This window comes from Plasmodium vinckei (assembly GCF_900681995.1).
Source record: "Plasmodium vinckei vinckei genome assembly, chromosome: PVVCY_12".
Taxonomy (NCBI): Eukaryota; Apicomplexa; class Aconoidasida; order Haemosporida; family Plasmodiidae; genus Plasmodium; species Plasmodium vinckei.
The window spans coordinates 1,447,410-1,469,314 of record NC_051304.1 but is presented as its reverse complement, the minus strand read 5'-3'; the positions used below and the strand labels follow the sequence as shown (position 1 = coordinate 1,469,314).

At 21.4% G+C, this 21,905-nt stretch overlaps 8 protein-coding genes across 8 annotated transcripts; 5 read left to right on the top strand and 3 right to left on the bottom strand.

The window, feature by feature from the left end:
• Nucleotides 1–2,179: 2,179 nt before the first annotated feature.
• Nucleotides 2,180–4,773, top strand: PVVCY_1204030 (ubiquitin fusion degradation protein 1, putative; the record flags this gene model as incomplete). The annotated part of the gene is made up of 2 exons (XM_008625412.1): nt 2,180–2,437; nt 2,968–4,773. 2 exons carry the CDS (start codon nt 2,180–2,182, stop codon nt 4,771–4,773), a joined length of 2,064 nt encoding a protein of 687 aa, XP_008623634.1.
• A 1,690-nt stretch (nt 4,774–6,463) lies between these two features.
• Nucleotides 6,464–6,781, top strand: PVVCY_1204020 (mitochondrial import receptor subunit TOM22, putative; the record flags this gene model as incomplete). Its single annotated transcript, XM_008625411.1, has 1 exon — nt 6,464–6,781. The coding sequence occupies one exon, from the start codon at nt 6,464–6,466 to the stop codon at nt 6,779–6,781; it is 318 nt and encodes a 105-aa protein (XP_008623633.1).
• Nucleotides 6,782–7,689: 908 nt separating this feature from the next.
• On the bottom strand, nt 7,690–8,472 carry PVVCY_1204010 (50S ribosomal protein L12, apicoplast, putative; the record flags this gene model as incomplete). The annotated part of the gene is made up of 1 exon (XM_008625410.1): nt 7,690–8,472. The coding sequence occupies one exon, from the start codon at nt 8,470–8,472 to the stop codon at nt 7,690–7,692; it is 783 nt and encodes a 260-aa protein (XP_008623632.1).
• A 1,291-nt stretch (nt 8,473–9,763) lies between these two features.
• PVVCY_1204000 (conserved Plasmodium protein, unknown function) lies at nt 9,764–10,138 on the bottom strand (the record flags this gene model as incomplete). Its single annotated transcript, XM_008625409.1, has 1 exon — nt 9,764–10,138. The coding sequence occupies one exon, from the start codon at nt 10,136–10,138 to the stop codon at nt 9,764–9,766; it is 375 nt and encodes a 124-aa protein (XP_008623631.1).
• A 1,579-nt stretch (nt 10,139–11,717) lies between these two features.
• Nucleotides 11,718–12,815, top strand: PVVCY_1203990 (ribosome-interacting GTPase 1, putative; the record flags this gene model as incomplete). Its single annotated transcript, XM_008625408.1, has 1 exon — nt 11,718–12,815. The coding sequence occupies one exon, from the start codon at nt 11,718–11,720 to the stop codon at nt 12,813–12,815; it is 1,098 nt and encodes a 365-aa protein (XP_008623630.1).
• Nucleotides 12,816–14,021: 1,206 nt separating this feature from the next.
• On the top strand, nt 14,022–15,134 carry PVVCY_1203980 (conserved Plasmodium protein, unknown function; the record flags this gene model as incomplete). Its single annotated transcript, XM_008625407.1, has 1 exon — nt 14,022–15,134. The coding sequence occupies one exon, from the start codon at nt 14,022–14,024 to the stop codon at nt 15,132–15,134; it is 1,113 nt and encodes a 370-aa protein (XP_008623629.1).
• A 1,551-nt stretch (nt 15,135–16,685) lies between these two features.
• PVVCY_1203970 (conserved Plasmodium membrane protein, unknown function) lies at nt 16,686–17,464 on the top strand (the record flags this gene model as incomplete). Its single annotated transcript, XM_008625406.1, has 3 exons — nt 16,686–16,917; nt 17,028–17,096; nt 17,304–17,464. The coding sequence occupies 3 exons, from the start codon at nt 16,686–16,688 to the stop codon at nt 17,462–17,464; spliced, it is 462 nt and encodes a 153-aa protein (XP_008623628.1).
• A 618-nt stretch (nt 17,465–18,082) lies between these two features.
• On the bottom strand, nt 18,083–21,317 carry PVVCY_1203960 (conserved Plasmodium protein, unknown function; the record flags this gene model as incomplete). The annotated part of the gene is made up of 2 exons (XM_037634679.1): nt 18,083–18,188; nt 18,271–21,317. The coding sequence occupies 2 exons, from the start codon at nt 21,315–21,317 to the stop codon at nt 18,083–18,085; spliced, it is 3,153 nt and encodes a 1,050-aa protein (XP_037490740.1).
• Between the last annotated feature and the right edge of the window lie 588 nt (nt 21,318–21,905).

Genomic DNA, 21,905 nt, shown 5'->3' with positions numbered 1-21,905 from the left:
ATTCCAAAAAATTGTAAAATAAAATTATGAAAAATTCATAAATATACAAAATAAAATAATAATAACTTTTATATGATATATAGTCAAATTGGAAGATGTTATAGATGACTCTCCACATAAATAATATCCGCAAGAGGTCAGAGGAAAACTCATGTATCCTTTTTAAAACAAAAAAAAATATTTTTTTTCAATTCTGAAATTTATACCATTATAAAGGCATAATAATTAAATATATACAAATTTTTTTTTCACTTATTAATAATTTAAATTGGGTTTGTTTAAAGCAACTATATTTTAAAAAATCTTAATACATGTATTTATTAGAGTGAAAAAAATAACCGAAAATTTAAAAAGAAAAATTTATTTTTAATTTTATATAAATTATTTCAAAAAATATGTAAATATTCTTTTAATTCATATGATTATGCCAAATTTTATGGGCAGATCAAGTCGAAAATTCCAACAAATGATTTAGTATAAACTTGAATATTAACAAAACAACAATATCCATGTTTCGAATTTTCTTGCATAATTGTACTAACCCCCAAAATTCATTGGTATACTCATTTTTCTACTTAAGTAAACATGCATATGGTCTACAACATCAAAAAAGCAAATAACAAATTGTAACAATAAGAAGAAGGAATATTTCCCTATTTTCGAAATATTCCATGTTGGGGTGTTGACACCTTTAAAGGGACTTTTTAATATACGACATTACTATTCCCAAAATTTTAAATAGTCATTCTTTTTAAAGAATAACGAAAAAAGAAAGAGAAAAAATAGTGGCATGAACATAGAGATAACTGTATGTTGAAATAATACATACAATTAGCTATATATTAATTATAATTTTTAAAATTTTATTGATAATACTATTTGTCAAAAATGCTAACTACACGTTATTAATAATATTTACATATGGTATATATTTATTTTAATAAGTTCTTAAATGGTTTACTAAAAAACATTGTCTTAATTTTTTTTTTATATTTTATACATGTCCAATGTTTTATTAAATAGGTATATGCCTGCATATTCCATTAATGCGTAAAAAGGACAACTTAAGCATTTTATGCAAATGCTAAATTTTGTTTACACTTTGAGAAATGAAAATAATAAATAATCGGTTGTTAAAAAATTTAAAATAAAGGTAACAACTGTAATGTCATTAATCACACACACTTTTATTTTGTTCATAATTTCTCATGACTGTTCATAATTTTTCATGACTGTTCATAATTTTTCATGACTTTTCATAATTTTTTATGACTGTTCATAATTTTTGCACCCTTTCACAACATTCACATTTCAATGTAGTGTGTATTTTTTTATTTGAATACATTAAGGGGGAAAAGAGTGTAGAATAAGTTAAACAAACTTATATTTTAAATGACAATAAAAACATGTTTATAATAAAATTTATAAGTTGATATTAAATATAAGGTAAAAATATTTTATTCGTAATATATTAAGTTTTAAAATTATATACAAATTTTATTTAAAATGAAGAAAAATCGAATAATAAAACATGAAATTATGGCATAAATTATACTTAATAAAAATTCCAGTTTTTATAAAAAAATAAAATATAATTATATAAAATTTCCTGACGAGACAATTTAAAAAATAAAAATATATAAAATAAAAGACGTTTCTATAAAAATATTAAACATTAAAAAATGCCACAAAAAAGTAAAAATTATTCATAGGTTTTTATTAGTGTTAAAATAAAATATAATTGTAAAAAAAAATTGAAATTAACAAGAGGAAAATTACAATGATAAAATAATTTTAATGCAATATTATACATTTTTATTGTTACCCCAGTAAAGTGCGATGGTACATTTTAATATGAACATTTCCCCGATTTTTTTCTATATAAATAAATGATAAAATTTAAAAATAAATATATATTTTTGTATAAATTTTCAGTGTATTTAATCAAACGTATAAAACAGTCTCCAAATAGTTTAATCTACTTTTAATTAGTCCTATAGTTGAAAAAAAAAATTGCCAACGAGTATAAAAAGTTACAATTTTCCAAAAAATATTATATTAGTGGCTACATAGATAGCTATAATTTCAATTCTTTTAAAGGGGCGTGTATATTCCCCTTATTTTATTTTTAAAAATATGGATAATTGTACATATTTATGTTTATATATTTTTAAATATAATGGATGATGATTTCGCACGGGCTTTAAATAAATTCAACTCGAACCGTTTATTTAATAAACATAATATAATAAAAAATGTCAATAAAACGACAGAGAGGAATCAGAACAAAAAACAATCGATCTTAAACAAATTAAAAGAAGATTTAGAATTAGAATATATTCATAGCTCGAATAATAAAATTTGTCAAAAATTTTTGACATTATGCCTAAGAAAAAGTTCAGGAAAATTAAATGATCACTCAGACAAAATTATATTGGTAAGCTTTATAAAAATTTAGATTAAATATTAAGAAAAATGTTTACACATATACATACCGTCTTACTTTATACACATTTGGTGAGCATTTACTTATTTTGCTTTTTTTGTACAATCCAACATTAAAAGCTAAAATCAATGCTCGTAAAAAAAGCCGTACTAATTTTAAATTCACAAAAAGGAACATACTTTTATTTCCATTCATAGCCGTTATAGGGAATTGATTTTTATTTATCATTTTCTTATAACAAAAATGGTTGAAAATTTAATTATGTTTCTTTTTTTGAAATTTTAATCACGTTTAAACAGTCATTTAATTAGCTCAAATTTTAAAGTAATTAAATTCACGCTTAAACGTACAAGTAGACTGAATAATTTGTTTGAATTCATATTTGTACTGCTATACATGGGATTATAATACCGTTAAAGCAGTAGAAATGTTGCTTCATTTTATTTCCCTTGCTATATTAAAATATGCACATTTTATACATGTCTATATACCCTCTTCCCTTTTTTTTTATGAATTTATAGCCTGTCTCTATATTGAAAACTCTTGAAAAAGGGACATATAGTAATGAAGTAAGTTTCCCTTATACATTCAGTTTAAAAAATGTTCAAAATAATTATATGACTCATGCATGTGTTTTAGAGTTTAGTTCAAGTGAAGGGATAATTGAAGTTTCAGAAAACATAAAAGAGAATTTAGGAATATTTGAAAAAAATGGAGTAATACGGATTTTAGTAACTTATGCAAATTTATCAAAATGTGATTTTATAAAATTTGAATCATTAAATGAAAATATAAATGATATAAAATTTATGAAAAATTTATTAGAAAACCAATTAAGTTTAAATTATAGTACACTAACTTTAGGTGACTATGTACATATTAATAATTTAAAATTTTATATTAGTGAATTAGAGCCAGATAATGCAGTGTCTTTAATAAATACAGATATAACTGTTGATATATGTGAACGACCAAATATTAGTGGAAATCAAATTAATTTTTTTTCAAATGATATTAAAACTGGTAATAATAATAATCCATATGAAATAATAAATAATACTCAAGTAAATATTACTAACATAATTAACAGCCAATTTAAAAAATACAAATTTATAATTAATTATAATATATTAGAATTATTAAAAAAAGGTAACATTTCTATAAATATATCTTTAAAATCGCAAGATATAAATAAATTTAATATTTTTATTTCTTTTCCACCTTATGATGATGTGTCTGAAACAGTACACCATTTACATTTTGATGATTGTTCTGATCAGATTAAGATAGACAAAGAGATTATTCAAAAATGTTTAATGTATCATTTTATTTATTTTCAAAACGAGAGAAAAAACGAAGATACTCAACCTACCATTTCTATTGCTACTACTAATGACAACAATAATCTCTTATGCTGTGATAATTATGATGGGAATGGTTCTTCTCAAGATTATTCCGAAATTTTGGAATATGTATATGACCAATTTTTTCCGCATATAATATTTCTTGGTATATCATCAAATAGTAACAGTCCGGTGGAATATAACTTATCAACTAATATAATAGAAAATGCATTGAGCTCTACCAAAGATAAAGATATAGAAAATCAAACTATAAAAAAAAGTGCTAATAATAATATGATACATAACCAGAATTATATAAAATGTGATAACTGTCTTAAAGATATTCTTGAATATAATATAAATATCCATAAAATGCATTGTATAAAAAATTTCTCTATATGTAATATTTGTAAACAATCATTTAAAAAAAATGAACTTATAAATCATATACATTGTGATTTATGTAATGAAGGAATGCATATAAATGATAAAAATAAACATAATCTCATATGGCATGTAAAAATAAAATGCTTATGTGAAAAATCTTTTTATAGAAAACAATATATTTTTCACCAAAAATTATTTTGTCCAAAAAAAATAATTTTTTGTTCATTTTGTAACATATTTACTGCACACTTTACAAATATTTATGATGAAGATTTTATTATGGCTAACTTTTTTGATCAGTTTGACAATAAACAGGTTAGCAGTATTTGTACAAATAATAGTAGAGAGATTTGTCCAAATTTTGAAAATAAAACAATTAGTTACTATGTAAACCTATTACATAATAATTTTACTTATTTTTTAAAATATATAAAAAATTCAGAACATGAAAAATATTGTGGATCCAAATCAATTTCTTGTATAATTTGTAAAAAAAATATGTACAGAAATATATATTTAACTCATTTAATTTCATTTCATAATTTTACCAAAATTGATGCGTTTAAAATTATTAACGGCAATATCCAAATACAGTAATAATTATGAACAAGTCATAATATTTTACAAATTAAAAACAGTATACTACCCAACTTACTGGAATAATATATGTTATTGAATATTATAAATATAATTCGTTGTTTTTTATATATTTTGTATTTCACCATTATATTATTTATTACTTTCTATATCCTTATTTGTCTGTTTTTTTGTTGTGGAATATAGAAAAGGTTAATACATATGAAAAACACCCTAAATTAATTTATTCACACACCAATATATATATATATATATATTAAATGAATTTGTATGCTTTATTATTTTTTTTATGTTTTTAATTCAATATATGAACGGCATAAAAAATACTAAAAAAGTTGTCCAATCTTTACCATAAATTATCATGTGCAACTTAAAAAAAAAAACTATTTTTAATAATTTTATTGAATGCTATCACTTGTTTACAAACTGTGAATAAATTTTAACATATATGTATTATGAAGAAATGAAATATAAATATATTACTGTTGAAACATTTCTTTCTCCTTTCAACATATATATTTTAATGGTATAAATAATATATAATTCTTTTCAACATTCGAATTATGTTATTTAAAAAAAGTTATATATATCAGCGATGATAAAGTTACTATTTTTTGTGTCATTGTCTTTATTTTTTCAGAACAAAGGTGAAAATAAAAAAATTGAAAAAATTGAAAAAATTGAAAAAAATTTAATATTAGAAAGGTAAAAAAACGGAAATATTTTTATTTACATTTTTTTACATATATTTGAAAGTAATTTTTTATAAAATAAAAAAATATTAATATCGTAACATTTTACTTTTTTTCATAATTTGTTAATTTTATCCAGTTTTCCTGTATTTTTTTGTACTTTATTTTATGTATTAATTTGTACAATAAAAAAAAAATAAATATTACCACGTATATGCATTATATCATATACGATTAAAAAGCAAAAATATATTTAAAAAGGAAACTAAAGAAAAATATAAAATAAAATAAAACGAAAAAATAAAAAATAATTCATTTTTTATATTTTTTTTACTTTCTTTTAAATTATTATAAAATATATATCTATATTTTTTACAAATTTATATAGGGAGCTATAAGTTATATTGTGGTAATTGTTGTATAATGTAGTAGATCATTTTTAAAATATTTATAATATTATGCATTATTATTTATATATTTCGAGGGGAATTATACTCATATAAATTAAAAGCAATTACCAGAACTTTCGGCTCGAGGAATTTTTATAAGACTGTTTCATGATATTTTCCCCTCTTTATATATATATATACATACAGATATTGTTGTTCCATTAAACATCAATATTTTTAAAGTTATATATATCGTTTGGGAATGATTTTGTAATAAGATGCTTTGTTATATTGATTTATAAAATATATCATATATAGGCAATAAAATATTCCCATATCGAGTAGTAAATACATTTATGTATTTTTTTACAAAATTATTATTAAATTAAAGTAGCATTTGCCAAAATATTAGTTGGCATATATATGCATGACAATTTACGCGCTTAATGTATACCTATTTACATACCCTTCCAATAAATAATTTATCATATAAAATCTCGATGTATGTATAAAAATCGGCCAAATCGTATCGAATACCATCACACGTATCTACAGCACATACCTATAAGAGATTCTTATAACTTGTACTTGTATGTTTTGTTTTTCAAAATGGGAGCAGTAATATCTAGAATGATAGCTAATGATGATGGATCAAGTTTGGCTTTATCAGGAAAGCCAACATTTAATTTTAAAAAAGGTGGTGGATTTAGACTTAGAAATAGATTAAGAGTGGCATCAAATCGAATTCAAAATTTTGTAAAAACAGGATTGAAAACAACATCTTGGGTTGTTTGGGTAACAGGAGTTTCAGTTGTTGTTTTAATTACACCAATTGCTTTTCAGTATGAAAAAGAATGCCAACTTTTTGAAATGCAAGCTCAGTTTTTCCAAGCCCAACAAGCAGCCAATGTACCTCAACTAAATTAACATGAACAAAATAGAAATAATAGTATGTGCTAAAGAAAAAAATATATCCATTAAATAAAACTAAGCAAATAAATATATTATTTTTTATGTACAATTTTTACAAAAAATCATATTATGTGTATTAGAGAATATACATACATTATAAGAATTTATTTATGAGTTAATTTTATTTTAATATACTCACAATTAATTATCATATATGTGTGTAATATTATGTATATATACAATTTTAATAAATTTCCAATCCATTAATATGCCCTTTTTGTAAATTTTTTACCGGCATGCTTTTTAATAAGCATATAAACTATAATTTATGTTTTGTGTTTTTTAATAAATTTTTTATATGTTTGTATTTTTGTCATTTTAAATAACTTAAATTCATTATCTTTATTAAATATTTTTATTTTATCATATTAACTTATATTTGTGTTCTTTCTTTTAATAAGCCAAAGAAAAATTTCAGGGCTTTTAAAAAATTATATTAAAACAAAAAAACATGCTAAACCATAAGAGAAAATATAATTTTTGAAAATCTACTCTTTTTTTAAATAAAAAAAATATATAATATTTTTAGGATAAAAATAAAGTTAATAAGTTTGTAAAAAAAAAAAAATCATATACATATATATAGACATAAAAATGTGCTACATATTTAAGAATTTTTTAAGGGGTGTAAAATGAAAAAACAAATATCATACATCATTTTAAAATAAAAACATTTTTTTAAAACAAATGCCTTTGTACAAATTAAAAGTATTTTGTATTTTACTCGAAAAAAAAATTAAATAGAAATATTATTTTATAAATAATAATAAGACCAAAAAAAAAAAAAAAGGAATAACATAGATTGAAAATATAATAATTTATGCTAAACCTGTATCGAAAATATTATATAATTATTAATGAAGTCATTTCAATTTAACGATACCTCCAGCTTCTGTCAATTTTTTTTTCCAATTTTCTGCTGTTTCTTTATTGATTTTTTCAAAAAGTGTGTGTGGTAGATTATCAACTAAATCTTTTGCTTGTTTTAAGTTTAATTCTTTTTTGATTTCTTTAATTATTTTAATTATTGGAATTTTTTTATTTGGTTCAACATTTTCTAAAATTAAATCATATACTTTATTTTCATCTTCTTCTTCATTTTCTGCATTTGCGTCTTTATCAGATTCATTTTGTTTATTTCCCTGACCATCTCTGTTATCTCCAACATTTTGTTTTAAGTCTACAGAAAAAGTTACTTCAATCTTTTTTACAAGTTCACTAGCTTCTAATAAAGTTAGTTCTTTTAAACTTTCTATTATTTTATCAACCTTTTCACTTTTTAATTTAAATTTTTTATTGTTTATTTGTGTGTCCTTTTTAAAATTATAAGGTTTGCTTTTATAATTTAATGCATTTTTTCTACCATTATAATTATCATTTAATCGGTTGTCATAATATAAAAAATTATTATAATTAAATTTATTATGTTCTTTTGAAAGCTTGAAACATGCTGAATAATTAACAAAGTATAGGAATATATATATAATATGTATAATATATATAAGCCTACATAATGTGTAACTAGTTATGTAGTTTACTTGTCTAAAACATATATTATAGTTTCTTTTTTTTTCATTTTCATTATTATTTGATGGCCTGATGTTATTATTCCCTAAATTTTTATCGACCCTTTCTGTATTTTTCATTCTTCAAAAAATTATGCATTTTTAATTACTTCCTAATTATATCTTCTTTGTAAAAAAAAAAATATGTCATAAAGTTATGTTTCAATCTTGTTTTTCCTTTATTTTAATATCTTGTTGCTATTGCCCCTTATATATCAGGCATAGGAAACTAATCAAACGGTGGTAATCAACTATATGCTAAGGCATTAAAAGTTATTATTTTTATATCCCCCAATATTGTAATAATAGTAATAATAATAGGCTTTTTATTAAATAGTAATTTTTATATAAGTATAATACATATATACACACACAGCAATTAAAGAATATGTTTAACCTCCCTCTGACAATTTTGATTATTATAAATAATGTTTATGCATAATTTATAATATATATATTTATTTTGCATATTTATAAAGTATACATTTTACTAAGATTTTTTAAAATTAATCAAAATTTATGCTAAAGGAGTGATTTAAAATTATGAGGGAATTAATAAAATCATATTTTTTTAATAATAAATATACACATTATTACTAATCAACTAAATTTTATTTTATGAGATATTTTTTTCCATCCCTTTTGTTGCATTATAATAATTATTTCCTTTACTTTTTTTTTATTATATATAAAGAAAACTAAAAAATTAACAAACTTATTATTGTTATACACATATTATAATATGCTTAAAAAATTGGGCTTTTAAAAAATTCATTTTATCTTGTTTGCAAATGGTGAATTTATAATTTAATATGTTCTTATTTTATAAAAAATTTATAAAGTAAATTGTTAAATACAAAAAAAAGTTAAAAAAAAAATATATGTATTATCCATATATATTCCTTTCTTTTTCATGAAACTATTTATTTTACAAAATATAGAAACAAGTATATGAATATACATATTTACAAGAATAATTAAAAATAAATAATTATACAATAAAAAAAATAGAGAAGAATACTCTCCACGGCTGCGGATTAAAAAGTATTTTTCAACAGGACTTATGATAAAATTTATAGAGATTAAAAATGTATTATTCAAATTTTCATTTAAAAAAAAATAAAACAATCATTTTCTCTCATATCAATCATTGCATATTGTGTAATTACCTATGGTGTTCCCTTTTTACAACACACATATGTATGAGTATATATATTAAGGTAGCCGTTTCAATGCAAAAGTGTTATGTATGTATTAATAAAATGTGGGGTTAGGTAACTTTGAAAGCTACCTAGTCGTGACAAACATATGAGTTCTTTGAAAAGTTGGCATCGATTTGGCCCTTTTTAGAGAGATAAAAAAAAATGTAAATTCAATTTGTATCAGTATTTGTATCATCGGTATTAATTGTTATATTCATATCTTGAGATAAAATTTTTTTAGCATAATAATAATCAGAGTTTGGAGATAAAATTTTATTTATTTTGTATTGAAAATATTCTTCTTCTGTTCCATCATTTAATTGTAAAGGAACAGTAAATGGATCGTTTATTTCTTTAACATCGTTGGTTATATCTATATCAAAATATTTTACATTTTGTATTGTACTATTTTTTAATTTATTTGTATAATATTCCACACTATTCTTATCATGATTTATTATATTAACTTTTAAATCTTTCTCACTAGCCATTTCAAAAATTGGCATATTGCTTTTTAAAAGTTCCATATCTTCTTCACCTTCCATTTTTTCTCCTACACTTTTTAAAATAATATGTGTTCACTGTTTTTATATAATCTTTATAAATTGTTTTCAAATAAATATGCTATCCTAGCTATTGTATAATATCCAAATATGTATATGCCTCCAATTTAATTGCCATAAGGTTTTCTAACATATTAATTGTCTAAGCTCTTGTAATATCCAAAAAATTGTATACATACATAATGCAGGATAATAAAAAAAAGTGATATATTTATAAGTAAATACGTATTTATTTTTTCTAACCCTATTTATGGTTAGCATTTCCTCCTAAGTCTACAATCTTTTTACATGCACGACTTACAAAGGTATACACTTATATGTAAGAATAATTATTTATAAGAAAATAACATATTTTAATTGAAAATTTTTGTTATTGTATTCTTTAAATAATATGCGAGTTTATTTTTTTTTCAAAAAAAATTAGGTATATAGTTAATTTATTAAAATTTAGGGACCAATGTGTTGTGCCAAATGGCATGTTGTGATGTTCTTTAATAATTTGATAGTTGAGACTAAGGGAAAACAAATTAAAAAAAAATATAAAAAGAAATAAAACAATGTATATAGTTTAAGCAATAAGTTGATGTTATAACTTACAAAATAATTATAATACATACACCTTCTCATATTAAAAAATATATAATAATATCTTTATTATATATACGTAATAATAATATATATACTATGACCAAATTCGGGGAAACAATATAGCCTATTTATATTTACATATATTCAGGAGTCCATTGACGAAGAGAAAAAAATATGCATAACGGTTTTAAAATTTTTCCATATTTTACAAATTTATGTTTTTTGAACTTTTTAAATAATTAAAGAAAAACATAAAATAATATATAATAAAATTAAACATCCTTTTTTTTTAATTAATTATATATATTTTTTTTCCTAGCTATATATATTTGTTTACATATAATAATTAGCCCATAAAGGCGTAAAATAATTCAATTTTTTTCATTTATTTTTTATATTTATCTTTTAAATCATTTTCATGAATCCCTATAACAACATACCCTTATCTATGCACATATAAATATATATATATATACATATAAGCATTTGATTATTTACCATACAAAATATATAGATGCATATTTCAGATATTTATTTTTAATAAACTTTAAATAGGGAAGAAATAAACAAATATAAAGCTAGCCATTTTAATATGCCATGATTTGGTAGAGCCAAAGGGAAAAGGATTGCCAAAAAAAATAATAAATAAATAATCGAATAAAATTATATTACTGGTCAATCAAAAAACATATATTGAAATTGTAGTACTATTGAATAGATGTAGTAAAGACACTAGATGTGGAATAATGTATAAGTATTATGCTCTGATGTAATTTGTTTCCTATTTATCATTTATAACCTTTAAAAGGCTAGGCATATTTATATATACAATTTGTTCCTTGCTTGTTTAAAAAAAAAGAAGAAAGTAGTATTCAGGCCGCTGAAAATAAGCAAGTTGAAAAGTACACATATAATCGTGTATAACCATTTACCTACTCGCATAAATTTATTATAATTTTTTATTTTAAGCATAATGTCGATCCTACAAAAGATTGCTGATATTGAGGCCGAAATGGCCAAGACCCAAAAAAATAAAGCTACAAATTATCATTTGGGTTTACTAAAAGCAAAACTATCAAAATTAAAAGCTCAATTAATTGAAGGAGGAGGAAAAGGTGGTGGAGAAGGAGAAGGGTTTGATGTTTCAAAAACAGGAGATGCAAGAATAGGACTTGTTGGGTTTCCATCAGTTGGTAAATCAACACTATTAAATAAATTAACGGGAACATTTTCTGAAGTTGCTTCATATGAATTTACAACATTAACATGTGTACCTGGTATATTTAAATATAAAGGAGCAAAGATGCAATTACTAGATTTACCAGGTATTATTGAAGGAGCTAAAGATGGTAAGGGTAGAGGTAAACAAGTTATAGCAGTAGCAAAAAGTTGTTCATTAATTTTAATAGTCTTAGATGCATTAAAACCATTATCCTTTAAAAAAATTATAGAAAAAGAATTAGAAGGTTTTGGAATCAGATTAAATAAAAAACCACCAAATATTATTTTTCAAAAAAAAGATAAAGGTGGTATTAATATTACTCATACGGTACCATTAAATAATTTAGATGAAGAAATAATTAAATCTATTTGTCATGAATATAGAATTATGAATGCAAATATATCAATAAGATGTGAAGCAACTGTTGATGATATTATAGATGTTATTGAAGGGAACAGATTATATGTACCATGTATATATGTATTAAATAAAGTAGATCAAATAACTATGGAAGAATTAAATTTAATTACAAAATTACCTCATAATATTCCTATATCAGCACATTTAGAATGGAATCTTGATGGCTTATTAGAAGAAATATGGAATTATCTTGACCTAGTACGTATATATACTAAACCTAAAGGTCATATACCAGATTATGATTCCCCTGTTATTTTAAAAAAAGATAAATCAAAAGTTGAAAATTTTTGTAAAAAAATACATCGATCTTTACTCAACCAATTTAAATACGCTTTAGTATGGGGAAAATCAGTTAAACATAATCCACAAAAAGTAGGAAAAGATCACGAGCTTAATGATGAAGATGTTGTTCAACTTGTCAAAAAATAATGAACTTACAAATTCATATCCTTATGAACTGATTAATTTGAAGGATGATCAATCCAAATACTGAAATTAATTTATATAGACCAGTTACAAGTGTCATATTTCTAAACAATCATAGGTAGCTAATGAAATATATAATTATTACCCCTGGCCGCTTTACCTAACCATCAATATTAATTTTTTCTAAAACATTTTAGTCTCCTTTCTTACTACTAAAATGAATAGTATGATAAGAGAGAGACAAATTAATTATTCAAAAAATGTGATTTTTTTTTTTAAAGTATTTTTTCCCTATGCTATACATATGGGACATGCACAATTTGAGGGTTCAACTCTCCAAAAACATTTTATGGAATTTATAATTCATTGTGCATTATTTTGTACATACACCATTTTTAATTTAACTTTTAAAAACTTTTTTATGAAAACCTTTTATTTGATGTATTCTCATTAAGTGTAAAAATATTAATGAATCTTAAAGAGACAACCAAGATTCATATCATACCTTCATTTTATATATGGCTATATTCTTATCCTTCCAAATAAATGCATATTAAACTTTGAGAGTGTAATAATAATTTTATACACCGTTTTGCTACCCCATTTTTATATACATACTATATAAATATGGAATTTCTTTTCTAAAAATGATACTAATAAATGTAAGGAAAGAACAAAACTAGCTAATTTTAAGAGGTATTAGAATTAAAATAGTTTTTAATTTTTTTTTTATTTCATACTATTTCAATATGGAAAAATTATTGTGTATAAAATTATTATCACCATATATACAATTAAGAGAAAAAAATGGCAGTACAAAAATAATTAAAAAAAAATAACGACCAAATTTCAACATTGTATATGTATGAAAAATAATTCTTTAAGATATGGAAATTATAAAAAAAAAGAAAAAGAAAAAAACATTCTTCTAATTTAAAAATAAAAAAGGATATACTATTCATTAGATAGAAATATTATGTATAGTATTTTCTTATTATTTTTTACAATTATTTAAAAGGCCTAGATAAAATATATTATTTATATATTTTTTTCAACACCTTTATATAAATATGTTATTACCGCTACCAAATGAAGTTCCAAGAAAAATCAAGTGAATCAACTCATTTTAATTAAATTTGCTAATACAATAATAATTATGATATTTCTCTCGTAAAACATAAACAATTTTTAAGTAAGAAAAAAGTAAAAATGGAAAATCTTCCAAATATAGTAGTACTATCATATGATAAAGACAAAGTTGAAGTTTTCATAAAATATATATTAACAAAATTTGAAGTTATAAATCATTATACTGATGAAAAATGGCACAAAGTTTTATATGAGAATAAAGAGACAGATAATAATTTAAAAGATTTTATTTTTAAAAAAGAAGCAAAAATACAAATTGTTAATAAATATTATCAAGCACAAATAATTATACTATCATGTATTCCATATACCATAGAAAATGGAGAGACAAAAAAAGATGAAATAATTAGTAATAGCCTTTTAAGTGATACTAATAAATACACAAATTTAAACTTAAATTGTGAAAGTATTATTTTTTTATTTGACGAATTTAATGAAGATACTAAACAGTTAATAGATAATAACCCGTTTATAAATTTTGAGGCAAAAAATGATAAAATGATAAAAAATGATGATTTTGATTTTTCTAATTTATATAAAGATATAGGAGTTAAAATTGCCATATTTCCACTGTTGTTACAAAAAAAAGAAAAAGAAATACTTAAATTTTGTACAGAATATTTTATCGAATGTTTGTATATAGAATATGAGTCTAACAATAGTGATAAGCCAAACCTCAATGGAAATAATCCAATTATAAATCAAACTCAAAAAAAAAATACATATTTTGATGAATTTTGTGACGATGATGAAAGATTGATTGAAGCTTTACATTGCCACATGTGGAAAGGCTTGAAATTAAAAAAAGAAAATATAATTAATCAAAAAGATATAAAAATAGAAAATAATACAAAAAAAAATAATGAAAATAAAGATATTTCATCAAGCCCACCAAAATCAGTCGTATTAGAAGACTCAAAAAAGACTGAAGAAAAATTGGAGAAAAAAGAGAATCAAAAAAAAAGTGATGAATCTGAAAAAAAAAATAATAATAGCGATACTCATAACAAAAAAGATGATAAATTTATGGAAAATTTTAATAAAATTGTCGAAAAAATTAAGTTAGTTAAAATTGAAAATCAAAAATGTAATAATGATTCAGAAAGGAGGAAAAAAGCCGAAAAGGCAATTTTAGAATTGCAACAATATTTTGATGGTATGGATGAAGAATAATTTTCTCACACTTCTTAATCATTTATCATTATTAAATTGATGTGATTTTTTATTTTTTTTGCTAAATCATTATCAAAAAAAACATTAATTGGTACATATGAATTTTCGAGCCTTATGTATAAATAAAGAAATAATAAACGCCGTGTATTTTTTTAACACATTCTACAACAAGCAAAAAAAATATTAAAAGTATGTACCAAAAAATATATAAACCCTAAATGCATCCATGTACATATGCATGTACTTCGTTAATATTTCAAAGAGCCAGCTAATAATTGTTGTAATTTCGAGGTTGTATAAATTACACACAAAGGTGTATTCCATGCAATATCTGCAAAGAGAATATCACATGCATGCATATTATTTACATTTTTTTGATTCAATTTTTCTTTTTATTTTTTTAAATTTGTTTGAAAATTTTTTTATACATGTATTTGATTTTTACAAAAAACAATACCTTTAACAGATACAAACTTAAAAAAAATATATAAGAATGATTTATTTTAATTTCTTCTATTTATTCAGTTGTCAAGATATATAATGCACAATATATGGTTAAATATAATAAAATAAACAACATTTAAAGTATATATTTATTAAAATTTATGATATTTTTTAGTCTTATTTTAATAGACTTATTGAAATTTTAATTATTGTCCCTATACCTAATATATAATCATATGTATATAATATGCATACATGCGTGTATACTTACTATGTGGTTTATGCACCATGATACTACATATGTATATATATTTATAATATTTTTACATTTATTTTTTTGTTTTATAAATATTAGTACCATTTTACATGCCTTATATTGCTATAAAATGGTACTTATTTAAGATAATTAAAAATTGCGGTTTTTGTTCTTATTTATATTGCGTATGCTAAGCACACACAAATAGCGCATATTGATTTATTTGTACTCATTCATTTATTTATAGAAATTCATACATATATATATTTAATCTTTACAATATTTGCTTATTTAAAAATATTTTTTATTATATTTTTTATATAACTTATTCCCATTGTTTCAGTCTGATATTGTACAACAATTTTATATTTATTGAATTGTAGCATTGTTTTTGTTTGTTTGTATGTTAAAACATATTCTTAAAATATAAAAGTATTACATAAAAAAATAAAATATTATATAGTTTAATTATTTGGCAATGCTTAGTTATTAGATCATTATATAAACCATACCTTATATATATTTTTAATATCTCTACAATACCTTCAAATTATTAATTAAGCTTATATTGTTTAATAGCATATATTTATTATATTCAATTTATAATTAAATAAACAACAATTATACCAAATTGCTACCATTTGTTTGATTTAACTTAAATTAAAAAGTAAGATAAAATATAAGGACTGCTACACATTTTAAATGTTACAAAAAAAAAAAAATTAAAAAGACCTATTTTATATATATGCATATGTGTACATATTTGCATGACTGTTCATAAATATTTACATATTTTCTATTTTGGTGATTTATTTTTTTTTTTTCTCAATTATTTTTAGCTAGTTATAACAATGGGACTTTATACCGTATTACATAAAGTTATATCAACTTTAGGCGGATTACTTTTAATACTTTATCAGTTGTCAAAAATTGATCAAAATGATATGGCACTATCAAATCTCAAGAAATATATGTTCGACACCCCATATGTAGAATTTTCAAATTTCATTTTATTGAGTTGTTCATATTTATTATTAAATATACTTGGCTCCCAAAAAAATAAAATAGCAATCAATTTAAAAGGTTAAAAATTACAAAATATTGTCTAGACAGCATAAAGTCATATTTCCATTTTAGACATTATAATAATAATACAATTATAAATATTATGTGCATATTTTTCATTTTTTTAGGGATTTTGGGATGTTTTTTATCAACTTATGTCTTTATGCTTTTCATACAACAATTTTATACTTGTTACGGTAAGAACAAAATAAAATATAGAACAATTTATAAAAATAACAAACCATATATTATAAATATGTCAAAACTATTAAATGTTAATACTGGGCTTATATATATTCTCATTTATTGTGAAGAGACCCACTATTTATGCTTACTATGTATGTCATAATGTGCTAGTTACATAATAATATATAATTTTTATTGCTTTATTTTTTTTTTTTCAGGAATTTACATGTCAGAAATGCTAGTAGCAAAGGAGAATTTTTATCTTTGTATTTATTTGATGGTTTATTTTTCTGCACTCTGTGCTGAATCAAGTTCTAATATGTCAAATAAAAAAAAGTATCTTATGGGAAATGGCAAAACGATAAATGTAGAAGTATAAAATTTGCAGAAAATTAATATAACTATCTATTTGTAATATGTTATATTCATATTGATAGTAATATATGAAAAGACATTGAATTATATAGTGTATGCTCATTGTAAATTTCTCTTTATGGTATTAATATTTGTAAAAACATATATTATATATACACTGTGTGTAAGTACACTTGTGATATTATTTTTTTTTTATGTTTATATACCAATTTATTCATTACATTCCTAGTGGAATAAATTAATATACATGTATATATCAATTAATATTTATATCTATATTAAGAATTTATAAATTGACATTATTTTTAGTAATTTACTACTTTTATTCGAATAATATAATTAATCAAGAATTTTTGCATTTATTAAAAAATTAATTATGAATAGTATATACAAAAATAAATTAATTCCTTATATTTTTTATATGCATGAATACAAACATGTGTATCCATATATTCAATATGTTACTATATTGATTGTGAATTTGTTTATCTATTTTACTAATATGTATCATTGTTAAACTTAAAAAAAGGAAACACAAAAACAAAAACAAAATGATGTAACCATATAATAGAAAAATATATATAGGTAGAGGCTTAAAGAGAAAAAGCATAACATATTATCCCTAAATAACTGGTGGGGTATCTATTTTTCCAAAAAAAATATGAACTAATCCGCACGCGTTTCCATAGGCTGTCATATAGCCATTGTCAGTATATGAAAAGGAAATTCTATAAAAAAAAAACGAGCAATTTTGTATATATTACTATATTTATGAATAGATTTATTTTAATATATATTTTTTCTTCTTACGCTTTTGGAACTAATGCAACAACTTTTCGACTTATAGAAGTATCATAATTTTCCGATTTTGTTATTTTAATTCCAGTTTTTAAAATATGTTGTAATCCACATAAATATTCATATAATAATATAAAAGAAGGTGTATCAATTTGATTATTTTTAGTTGATGAAATATTTAAAATAATTTGTGGATCCATAGAAAAATTTGATATTATATTCCATGAAATTATTTCATGATGTTTTATTTTATTTGGATTTATTTTTATTTTTCCTTTTATTATAGTACCATCATCAAATGTAAAAAAATAATTATCACTAATTATACAATTATGTGTACATATTGTTTCAATAATATTATTCCATATTTTATCAATATTTAAAAGATATTTATTTTCAAATAAATATATTATACATCCTTTATCTTGTCCAAAAGATATACAGCTATTATCATTCCATTTTAAATGGGATATTGTTTCTGTTTTTCTTTTAAAATAAAAAAGTTCACTATTATTTCGTATATCAATAACTATAACATCTCCATCTTTTATACTTATACATAAAACAAATGAGTTTATACATGGATAAAATGAGCACAGTGTTATTATGCCATGTCTAATATGTAATATATCCTCCATAGTACAAACATTATAGTAAGAATATTTATTCATGTTATAATTATCACTCTTTTCTGTATATTCATTATTTAAATAAGACATTGTATAGTCCATTTTGTGTTCTGTTTCCCTTTCATTAAGAGAGGTGGAAAACGCATTTTTTTTTTCTAATTCAAAATTACCAACATTTTTAAACGGAAACAAATGTGGTAAACTGGAATTACAATTATCAAATTTCATGTTTGTTGTTTGAGATTTTTGTATAAAATTGTCAATTTCATATTCATTTTTTTTTTTTTTTAAAAATATATTTACTATTTTTATATTCATATTATTACAACAAATAGCCAATTTTATATATCTTTGATTATTTTTTATATATATAGAATATGAAAAATCATTTATTATATCATCATTTTTATATGAAAATATTTTTTTAAATTTTGTTTGCATAAGTTTGTCTTCTATATATTTTTTATTATTGTCTGTATGAATTTTATTTCTATCCTTAATAGAGTAATATAATTGGACAAAATAATCGGATTTAGAAATTCCATATATTAATATTTCATGCCCTACTAAACATATCAACAAATAGGTATATTCATCTTCTTCTGAAATATTATTATTGGTAGCTGTATTTTTTGATACCCCATTCAATTTTATCCACTCTACCTTTTTACAAACATTTTCAACCTCAATTATATCAAACAAATAAGTGGAATTCATAAATTGTGAAACAAAATAAATAAATAAAAAATTTCTACTTTTATTAAATTCTTTTGAAAATATACAAGTATTTAAATAGCTACATATACTAATAGCTAATAAACACCCATTAAATATATTCTTACATTTTAGTAAAAACTTGTTTATTAGTTGGTCTAAATTTTCTATTTTGCTATTTTCTTCTTGAGAAATATCAAGGGGTAATTCACTTTGGAAAAATGTAGCCAATTCATCTTTATTCCCATTATTACAGCTTTTTAAAAATGTTTCAAAAAAATCTACTAAATTAGTGTTAGTAGTAAAGTCTAGATACATCACAGGGGCACACAAACTTAAAAATATATTTTTCTCACTACTGAAATGGTATTCTGATTTTTCATCAATATAAGAAAAAATATCTGTTAAATTGAAGGAACCATCATGAGTATCAATCTCTTCGCTGGATATATAATTACAAATCAATAAAAAGTATAAAAAAGATAGTATCTCAAAATTTATTTTGACATCATTCTCATTAATATTTATATGTATAGGCAAATCTTCATATTCTGGTATTTTTATTTTTATAATTTTGAATGGATTATCTTGTATGTCTACATCACTAATACTTTGAACCTTTTTGTTAATACTATTTTTTTTTTTTTCATTTGCTATTTTTTTTTTTTTTTTTTGTGAATATGCTACATTATCATCAATAACTAATGAACTTTTAAATGGATAAATAATCACATCTTTATCGTTATAATTTATATTAATATTTTCAAAAAAAAACACATTTCTTATATCTTTTTTATTGTGGTTTGTTATATGTTCTATATCTATATTTTCCTTTATATTAACAAAATATTTATTTATTTTATTTGTTTTCATTTTATCATATTCATTATCAGAAATACCATTATGTTTGTTTCCACCATGAATATTATTATTGTCTAACCATTTTTTTCCATCAATTTCTTGGACTATAAAAAGTATCAACTTTTTTAAGTTCTCAACATTTTCTTCATTTGTTTTAAAATTATTTAAAAAATCGAATAAGTCTAAATTATAATTATATATATCATTTTCTTTTTTTATAAAATTATTAAACTTGTTACTTATAGAATCATGGTTTTGTTTTATTTTTTTTTCATTTTTTCGAGATATAATTGATTTATTCATTTTATTTTTTTTCCCTTGATCTGATTCATATTCTTCACTTGATATTTCCCCTTCTTCATCTTCTATTTCATTATAATAACAAAAAAAATTATCTTTATGTTGTTTTATTTTTCTTCTTTCTCTTTTATAATTTTGATTATTTAGAGAACTATTTTGTTCATCACTTTTGCTATGATTTGAATGGCTTGGTATTGAAGAAATGGACTCATCGATTGTTTGACAATTGTTTTGCGAATTTTTTATAGCATCATCATAACTTTTACTATTTTCATCCAAACCATTTTTTAATAATTCATTGCGTATTTTCTTATTTATTTTATTAGGCCTATTTTTATTTGTTACTTCATCATTATACACAGAATTAGCCTCATTTTCTATATCATTTTCAATGGTGTTTTTTTGATTGATCTTTGTTTTTTTTTTATCATAATTTTTATTTACTTTTTCCGACGAAATTGTTCTTTTTTTATTTACATAATATTGTGAAGAAGTTATATATTCATAATCTTTGTTCCCTTTTATATTTTTGGGAGTTCGTGTTCTTATTTCCATTTTTATTTATTTAAACTCATTTTTGAAAAAGTATAAACCGTCTATTAATTAGGGGGAAACAAAAAAAAAAATAAATTAATTAAAAAAAATATGAACAATTTTTCACATACTCTAAATAATTCTAAATTATACAAAGTTAAATATTATAAAATTTTAAACAAAATTAAAAATAAAATAACATTCCTATGAAATGACTGTAACGGAGCACCAACAGAACGGAGAGAATGCAAAATAAAAATAAAAACGTAAAAAAAAAATATATATATAATATATATTAATTTATATACCATTAGTAAAAATATTAGGAATACCAATTCTTCAAAGTTTACATATTAATATTTAAAATGTTAGAATAATAGTATGGATTTTTTTTTAAAATTATAAATCAATATTTTTTACCAATTTATGTTTTACGTACTCCTTTTTCGATTTCATTATTTCTCTTTTCAAATTTAAGACAGAAGAAAAAAATTACTTAATTTTGATTATTTGTTTAGGTAAGATTATTTTTAAAAAAAAGAATTACTAAATAGTTTAGCAATATATGTAGAACAATTTTTATAACTTTATTGCCTATATATATTCTTC